The sequence below is a fragment of the Carassius gibelio genome, chromosome A22 (assembly GCF_023724105.1).
Source record: "Carassius gibelio isolate Cgi1373 ecotype wild population from Czech Republic chromosome A22, carGib1.2-hapl.c, whole genome shotgun sequence".
Taxonomy (NCBI): domain Eukaryota; kingdom Metazoa; phylum Chordata; class Actinopteri; order Cypriniformes; family Cyprinidae; genus Carassius; species Carassius gibelio.
Window position 1 is genome coordinate 5565722 of NC_068392.1, and position 9873 is coordinate 5575594.

General features: G+C 37.5%; 1 protein-coding gene across 1 annotated transcript in view; it reads right to left on the minus strand.

Annotated features, from left to right (window-relative positions):
- Positions 1–9565, minus strand: part of LOC127942953 (protein shisa-5) — a 60903-nt gene extending 51338 nt beyond the window's left edge. The window contains exon 1 of the mRNA XM_052539021.1: positions 9401–9565. Coding sequence (XP_052394981.1) covers positions 9401–9461 — 61 coding nt within the window. The 5' untranslated portion in view covers positions 9462–9565. The remainder of the gene's footprint in view (positions 1–9400) is intronic.
- Between the last annotated feature and the right edge of the window lie 308 nt (positions 9566–9873).

A 9873-nucleotide genomic window follows, 5' to 3' on the forward strand; every position in this document is an offset into this window, starting at 1 on the left:
TTTGCATCAGTTTTCATACATATACCGCGTTATAAATAAATTAAATTCATGTTATTGTGATATAATTAAATAAAAATACCTATGCATAAAACATAATACATATCTGTACATAGTAAATGCAAGCATGTTCTAGTACTCCCCAAAATAATATAATATTTTGTAATAATATAATTATAAGCCTGAATATATTATGTCTAATATATAAATGTAAATTAATATATAGTTACAAGTCTGAATGTATATTTGAAGATAAATTTGTAAATTTGAACATATAGACATACATCTGAACATATAAATATAAATTATGAATATATAGCAGTAAATATTAATATATATTAATAAGTCTGAATATATAGAAGTAAATCTGAATAAATAAATGTAAATTGTAAACATAAAAAAATGAATCTGAATATAAAGTCATAAGTCTGAATAAAAGGAAATGAATCTGAAAATATGTATAAATCCTGAATATATAAATGCAATTATGCAGATAATTAATAACTATATTCAGTAGCTTCTCCTATTTTTCTTAGTGATGTATAGTGCCAGTTTATTAGTTGACGATTTTGTTCTTTTTTATTCTTCGGATGGAAACGTTGCTTGTTCGAAAATGTTTTGGGCGATATTCCAATTTTGCACATAAGTTATATTCACAACTTTGGATGGTAACCCGTCATCACCAACAGTAGAAATACAACAAATTTCAAGACCATGTGAAGATAGGATGAATTCAAGAGAACGGAGTTTATAACGTGAACATAGATTAAAATGCTGTATAAATGATTTTTGTACTTGGCACCAACTACAACCCCTTCTGAGAGGTCCTGATGACCTCTTCAGTGGACGTTTATGAAATCAATGCGCTGTTCTGTAACAAAGCTTTTTTTTTTTTTTTTTGAAACCCCAATAACATTTTGAGGTAATGTCTGAGATGATTTTTTATGAAATACAATTTGAAAAGTAGTCCGATTTAAATTATAATTACACAGATTTGGATTCCAATTCCATTGGCTTATTACAGGGCCTAATGTTAACCCAACTGATGGAAATTAATAATAACTGAACTTGATACAGTTTTGTTGCAAAGCACAATATTATGGTGAAATTAGATCATGTGTTTTATTTAGTTAAAACCGAATTGTTGTTGTATAAACATAGCAAAAATGCTAACAAACACAGGGCTTTTGTAGAGAGCCTGAATAGCTCTGTGGACCAAACTTGGCTCCTCCAGAGTGGGGTCACCAGAGGACTCTGTCCTTGTCTTCCCTGACTCATCTGATGACCTGAGGGATCAGAGCAATTGGGGTAAAAATGTAAGTTGTGGGCCAGGGCATCTGAGTCCTTTGAAAAATAGGTTGGGCAATGAGAGTTGCCTTCTGAGGTGAAGAGGTCGACCTCTGCCAACCCGAAAATCTCCCATATTCTGGGAACTGTCTGGGGGGACATTGCTCCAGGATAGCATGTCTGCTCCCAGATTCGTTCTGCCAGGTACATGTGTTGCATTGAGCTATCACAGCCTGGGTAATGCCCATTCCAAGAGGTGCTTTGCCAGTGCACAGAGGTAGTTGGACGAAAGGCCGCCTTGTTGATTTATGTAGGACACCACTGTCATGCTATCCAATTGGACTAGGACGTGGCAGCCCTTGGAATGCCTGAAAGGAGTGAAGGGCTCATTCCACTGCAAACATCTCGAGGCAGTTGATGTGTAGATGGCTCTCCTCGTGTGACCACGAGCTGAAGGCTGGTCTGCCCTCGCACAAAGTGCCCTAAAACAAAAAACATGGACGCATCTGTCGAGAGCACAGTCCTTCTGGAAACCTCCTGTAGTGGTATTCCAAAACTGAACCAAACAGGGTTCATCCAAGGTATCAAGTCTGCCAAAAAGGCCTGATTGACCTTGATGCGAAAGCAGCAGTGCCGCCAAGTGTGAGGTGGGACCCGGAGTTTCTGGGGATGTGGAATGCATCAGCACTAGCATCCTCTGGAAGAACTTCAGAGGGAAACAGGCTTTGTTTCTGGCGGAAGCTGCGACCTGCTGAATTACCAGGGCACGCTCTGGTGAGACTACAGCCCTCATACGGACTGAGTCGAAGACTGCCCCCAGGAGCGTGATACGTTGACTGGGGAGCAGTAAGCTCTTGGCAAAATTGACCCTGAGTCCTAGGCACTCTAAGTGGCTGAGGAGCACGGATCTGTGATGGTCTAGCTTGGTCCGCGACTGGGCCAGAATGAGCCAGTCATCGAGATAATTAAGATCACAGATTCCCATCTGCCTCAGAGAGGAAAGCACTGTGTCATGCACTTCATGGAAGTGCGAGGTGCTAGAGACAGCCCGAAGGGAAGGACTGTATATTGGTAAGCTATGCCCTCAAACACAAATATCAAGAATTGTCTGTGATGGGGGCTATCTGGATGTGAAAGTAAGCATCTTTCAGATCCAGTGAGAAGAACCAGTCCTCAGGGCAAATCTGTGTAAGGATCTGTTTTAATGTTTACATACTGAATGTCCGTCTCATGAGGAAGAGGTTCAAGAATCTGAGGTCCAAGATGGGTCTGAGACCGCCATCTTTCTTGAGGATGAGGAAATAATGGTTGTAGAACCCCAATCCGCTTTCTGAGGGGGGAACTATTTCTATGGTTCCCTTCCCTAGCAGAGTCATCACGTCGGCGCGGAGGACCTGAGTGTCGTCCAGTTATACCAAAGTGAGAATCAACCCGTGGAAACGAGGGGGTCTCCGGGTGAACTGCAGTGAGTGGCGGTGGGACTTTGCTCCTTCCTCTTTTTTTCCCAAAGGATCAGGAAGATTTTGGAGGGGTCGAGTCCAGCACAATCCTTGGCCGGGACCTTGACATCTTTGGAAGGTAGCGTTCTTAGCGGGGCGAGCTCGCCGATGCTGCTCCTTAGGGGGTGCTGCCTGGGAGGTAGAAGGGGCAGGCAGAGTGTTTGGGAAGGAAGTGTCACATGGCCTGGGATGACTTCTGTGCTGCAGTGAAACGCTCAGTGAACCCATCTACAGTAGGGCCGAAGAGACCGGTTGGAGAGACTGGGGCATTGAAAGTGAAAGTGACGTGACATTCAGCCAAGTATGGTGACCCATACTCAGAATTTGTGCTCTGCATTTAACCCATCCAAAGTGCACACACACACACACACTGTGAACACGCACCACAGCAGTGGGCAGCCATTTATGCTGCGGCGCCCGGGGAGCAGTTGGGGGTTCAGTGCCTTGCTCAAGGGCACATAAGTCGTGGTATTGCCGGCCCAAGAGTCGAACCAACAACCCTAGGTCAAACTCTCTAACCACTAGGCAACGACTTCCCCAGAAGTTGAGAAAGGCCACTTCATCTTTCTCCTTGATCTCCATCAAGTTGAGCCAGAGCTGGCGCTCTAGCACAATCAAGTTGTCCATGGATCGTTCGATGGCCAGGTCTGTGGCTTTTGTGGCGTGCAGGGCCAAATCCGTGGTGATGCGGAGGTTGCGAAAGGCAGGTGTGTCAGAACCAGACTTGTCTCATATTGAGAGGATGTGGAAAAGCTTGGCGTCCATCCCAGCTCAGCTCTCTCATTGGAGAGGGTGATGCACGCGGGTACTGAGCAGGCGTGGGCTCACCCAAGTCCGGGCACTGAGCCCCTCTACCCCACTGTCTCTTCCTAGCTGGCTCACTGAAGCAGGAAAAACGGGAGGGCGTGAGGGGTGGGACCGCTTTCATTGAAGAAAGCAATCCATGAGCGCAGAGAGGCAAGACTCATGCTCATTTTGGCAGGATTTTGGCGCACTGCATCGCCACAGGCTCACGCAGCTTTGCCGCACGGTCATTGGTTCAAAAAGTTTTCCAGTTTGAACCAATGGCAGTGCAGTTTCACTGCAGTATTGAAAAAGTCTTCAGCATTGAGGGAAATTAAGCTTTTCCTCATATGCAGTATGAGTGAAGTATCCAAAGGCAACTTAAGAGTTATACCCACCAATTAACCCCTCCATTAAAAGCTGCATACCTTTATCTTTAGATAATTTCTTCTCTTCTTCTTTTCCTTTTTTTTCTAAATTGGGCACCTCATCGCTTTGACCTTTTCCTTTCCATCTCTGTGTTTATTTGGCACTGGACAATTAACAGATTTCCTGTGAAACACGGTCACGATCAGAAGTCAAGTCTAAACCAATTTGCCTGAAGCCGAGTTCAGACTGCACAATTTTCAAAGTAGTCGGGTCACTGTTCTTTTCACACCGCATAACTATCTTGGCAAGCATTGGTCCAAATATTTAACATGCCAAATATCTCACGGCCGTCTGAGAATTGTCGGCAATTCACTGCGTGATTGTCACTTACGTGAACGAGCACCGATTTGCCTGTGATTTTGGCCATTTGTCGGCAATTTCTCAAAACCTGTCGGTGTGCCAAAATCAGGGCTAAAATTGCGGTCTGAACTCAGCTTAAGTGACCACATAATGATTTTGTATAACCTATTTTTATTAGCCATTTCATGCAATTCAGAAAAACTGAAATGTGCAGGAACTGTAGGCCTGTATTAATAATATTATGAATGAAATGTACATTATTTGGAATGGTGGAGGTGTGACTGACTTTAGGCCACTAATTCCATTTGACTATTGCTCTATACAGTGGACCACAGGTTCTATGTATAAGTTCTTTGTGGAACCATTAATGCCAGTGAAGAACCTTTATCTTTAAGAGTATGTCCAAAATATACAATAAAAACAGTCTTAAGATGGTGCAAGAATGTTTTCTCACACGGAGAGCTGTTCAGTTTAAGATTTCTGCTATTTATTCACCGTAAGTCTGAAGTTGGCCCGTGACTGGTTGATTTATTTGATAGAATAATGTTCAAAATCTACGATAAAATTGTACAAAGGATTGTTTTCACATTTAGATAAGATGCATTAACTTTTGACCATTAAACAATTCGTTTTATGATGCCATTTATTGACCATTAAACAAAAGGCAATACAACAAAAGGTGTCAAACCACACTGAGAGCAAATCTGGTTAAAATTAAAGAGAAACTAACAAGCAGTGGGTAATGACTGGAGTAAAAAAAAATTGAAAGCAAGTTTAAGCTAAATTGAAGCAACAATACTTTTATTCTCAACACAATCTTTTTTTGTAGAAGAAGCACGGGAATGTGAAACCCTCCACAATCCAGAGTTGATAAGTGGCCATTTGTGTGTGTGTGGGTGTGTGTGTGTGTGTGGGTGTGTGTGTGTGTGTGTGTGTGTGTGGTGCGGTGGGGTGGTGTTTAACTGGTCTCTGGTGAATCCACATAATCAGGGTTGTGTGGTGGTTGAAGTGAGGTGTGGTCTGTGGGAAGCGCTGGTTGAAGCGGTGCTTGTAGAGCGTACATGATCTGAACTTCATCATATGCAGCCTGACTGAAGAGAGCAGAAAACTGACCTGCTGGAAAACGATAATCAGTTGTTCAGTAATTAAAAATAGGATTGATTCCCCCCCACCCCCCTTTATTTCTCATGTAATGTAAAGTTTCTTTTTTTGTTGTTGTGTGCGTCAGTCATGCCATCTCACCCACTGTCACCACAATCATATTCTCAAAAACTAACACATGGCTCCGTAATGATTTATTCTTGGCATGTGAACAAACAGTTCTGCGACAATAAAAAATAAGTTTAGGCAGTTTTGAGCTTCCACATATTTTTGCTCTTGACTTCCACTCACATTTTAAGTGGCTCCTATTTGTGATCCTGGAGCACAAAACCTTAAGTCTTAAGTCAATGGGGTATATTTTTAGCATTAGCCAAAAAAAAAATATTGTATGGGTCAAAATGATCAATTATTATTTTATGCTACCGTAAATATATCAAAACTTAATTTTTGATTAGTAGTATGCATTGCTAAGAATTCATTTGGACAACTTCAAAAGCGATTTTCTCAGTATTTAGATTTTTTTTGCACCCTCATATTCCAGATTTTCAAATAGTTGTATCTCAGCCTAACATTGTCCTATCCAATAAACCATTAATACATTAATAGAAAGATTATTTATTTATTCTCTATTTTGAAACACTGACACTTAAGATTGCTTTTGTGGTCCAGGGTAACATTTGCTGTTTTGCTTCTCAAAGACGGCGCAGACTTAAAACAATAAAAGTTCAACAACATTTGGTCTTGTAGAATGTGCTAGGCTTTATTCTTTGTAAAACAGGTAGATGTTTGCAGATCTTACCAGACTCCAGATACTACATGGTCTCAGTCTATCCAGTACTAGATGTTCTTACTGGCCATGTCATACGAGGGTGGGGGTTCTGGTGCATTTGACTGTCCCTGATATGGTGCTGTCTGCATAGGCTGACCCCCGTAACCTGCTTGAGTCGGCACTGGTTGGTATTGTTGGGGCTGGACTACCTGCATTACCGGCTGCATCTGAATGGATTGTGAATTCATGACTGTAGTTACATTTGTTTGTACCGCAGCTGTGGAAAAGAAAAACAAGACAGAAATCAATTAATAATTAAATTTGATTAGCATACTGAATCATTTATAAACCCCATTAATGGAACATTTCACCGAAAAATAAACATCTGCTGAACACGTTTCCAAGAAACAAATCTATCAAGATATTTTTTACTTTAAACTATCACTTCTGGACAAAGTGAACCATAACAGCACTTTCTCCTGTGAAAAAGTCCAAAGTTTCACATTAAAATCCACCAACATATTTGTTTAGAACAGTTTTGACTATTTTCAAATGTCAACAATGATTGGTCTGTGCATATTTCTCTCCTGAATCAGATAATGAGATAATGAAAAATAATAAAGATTTTTTTTTTTTTACTGGAGATGGCAATATTATGGATAGAGGACTTGCATTTTGGCCAAAAGTGACAATTTTGTGATGTTTTTATCAGCTGTTTGGACAGCAGTTGTTCTGACGGCACCCATTCACTGCAGAGGATCACGTGTGAGCAAGTGATAAAATGATAAATTTCTCCAAATCTTTTCAGATGAAGAAACAAACTCATCTACATCTTGAATGGCCTGAGCACAAGTACATTTTCAGTTTTTGATCAAGTATTTCTTTAACATTAAAACACTTACTTCTGTGTCTTCTGCACATTTGATAGAAACAGCAGCAGGGGCAGCAGCAGCAGCAGCAGCAGATGAACAAGATGACGAAGGCCGCAAACCCTGCTATTGATAAGCCAATGATAAAACCAAGGTTTCTGCCGCTGGACAGATAAAAATATGAAGTAACAAGCATTAGAAAAAGCATCTTCTAGTATATTTAAGCTATAATTGAATCTATAAATCTTATTTATAATAAAATGTTAGTAATTAAAATTATATTTATCATTTTGTAAAACACAAGCTAATTTTCATTTTTGGGTAGACTAACCCTTTAACAATATATACACAACATATTTGAGTGTAAATCACTAGATTGTACCATGATTCAGTTCACAGAATTAACAGTAGATCACAGCTATGGATGATGAGGGATATTAAAACATTAACTAAATATGAATATGAATTATTGTTAGGGTGTATAAAAAGTAACTTTTGGGTCTATTGTTTTAAGAAAGAAAAGGCTTAAAAATCCTTACATATTGCACATATTTTGATCACGCTTGGATAACCTCAAAACATCAAAGGGGCAGCAGAATCTGTCATTGCAGGTTCCACAGCAGTGCTGCAGAAACCCGCAGTTAAACGAAGGTCTGTACTTGTTCTTGCTGGTGTAATAGCTCTCACAGTCAGCTCCTAAAAGAACATACGATGATAAATTCAAGAGAATTGAGAGAACGGACTTTATAACATGAACATCGTTTAAAAAGTACCGTTAAATCAAGTACTGTACAAATGATTTTTGTACTTGACAGTCATTGGTCAACCAACCAACTTAGTTTGATGTTTGACAATCATTAGACAATCTTTATTATTTTTTTTATTTTTTTTGCCAATTATACTCTTTGTGGCTGTTATGTTTTGAACCCAAACTAACTCAGTCATAAAAATGTGCCCTTTACTGCACAAGGCTTCATTTCTAGGGGAAAATAGTAGGAAAAAAATGAAGCATTTAAATTAATTGAACAGTTTACGTACTTAACATTGTAATATAAAACCATTATTAAAATGTTCAGAAAAACATCCCTGTTATTGCACAAAGCTCTGTTTTTTTTCTCGGAATTACCATTTTATGTGTTTTATAATAGTTTTAAAACTTTTAATGTATGCAATAATAAACGATAACACCATTTCATCTAAAGGTATCAAACCAGCTGTAAAATATTCAGAATATTATTCCCTATAATCCACAAGGCTATATTTTTCAGAATAAGCCTTTATTGTTTTTATATACAATACTGAATCCATATTCTTTATGTTTTATATACTGTACCCACTTAAATTAATTAAAACTCTGACACCGTTTGAGATAAAGGTATCAAACCAACTATAAAATCTGTAAATATATATATATATATATATATATATAATGAGATGCCAAAAACAAATAATTATATTAAAATCTAATGTAAATTGTGAATATATAGTTATAAGCCTGAATATTATCATGTCTGAATATATAGAAATCTGAATAGTTATAATTCTGAATATAAAAATGTAAATCTAAATACATAGTCATAAATCTGAATATATAAATGTAAATCTGAATGTATAGATATAAGTATGAATATATAGAAATATAGAAATATATATATATATATATATATAATATATATATATGTACATCCTGTATATAGTTATCAATGTAAATATTTTACTTTATGAATTATTGTAAGTGCATCTTTTCATAGTACAATATGTGCATTGATACATGTAAAGGATACATAGGTATACTGTTTTAATTAACAAAGCATAGGAATTAATATTTAGAGATTTTTACAGTTGTTTTGATACCTTTATCTAAAAATGGCTAATAAAAATGTGTGAGTTTAATTAAAGTATAGAAAACATTAAAAATATGGATTCTGTACTGTAAATAAAAACAATATAATATGAAAAACCAAGCCTTGTGCATCAAATGGTGTTATTTTAATGAATTTATATTACTGCATACATTAAAAGTTGTAAAATTATTATAAAATACATAAAAAGGTAATTCCAAAAAACGGAGCTTTGTACAATAACAGGCATGTTTTTGTGAACATTTTCATATTGGTTTTATGTTATAATGTTATGTAGTTTCATTAAAATAAATCTGAATTTTTATTTATTTTTTTTATTTATTTTTTTATTTTTTTTCCTTAGAAATAAAGCCTTGAGCAACTTAAAGGGTTAGTTTGGGCTCTAAACGTAACAGCCACAAAGAATATAATTGGCAAAAAAACAATGTCTAAAAAACTAACTTTACAAAATGGGGACACAAAAGCATGTTTAAATAGTTTATTTATTTTATGTAATAAACTTACCGTCTGTTACCGTGAATAAACCCGCAGACAGGAACATGAGAACCGCTGAGGTGAACGCCATCGTGCTGCTCTTCCTCTTCAACTAACTTCTCTTGATGCTTACAGTGTTACCAGATCAGCTCGTGGGCGTCTAATGAACCAGTTTTAGATTTTCCCCCTCTTTTCCGTCATCAACGTCAGGCAAACACTGGGGAAAAACGAAAGCGAAAGAGGAAGAGAAGAAGAAGAAAAACAGCTGTTGAAATTTGTTAAATATGTACATTTAAACATTACCCAATACAATCAGGGTTTGTTTGTGATTGGCTCTAAATATAAAACACAAAAAAATTTAAAAAAATGTTTTATATTATATTAGTTTTTATGAAATGGAATTAGCTAATCTGAATTTGGAGCGATGTAAGTTAATACATTCTTAAAAATAAAGGTTACAAAAGTGTTTTTTCTTAGCAATGCCACAGAAGTGAATATTTAGA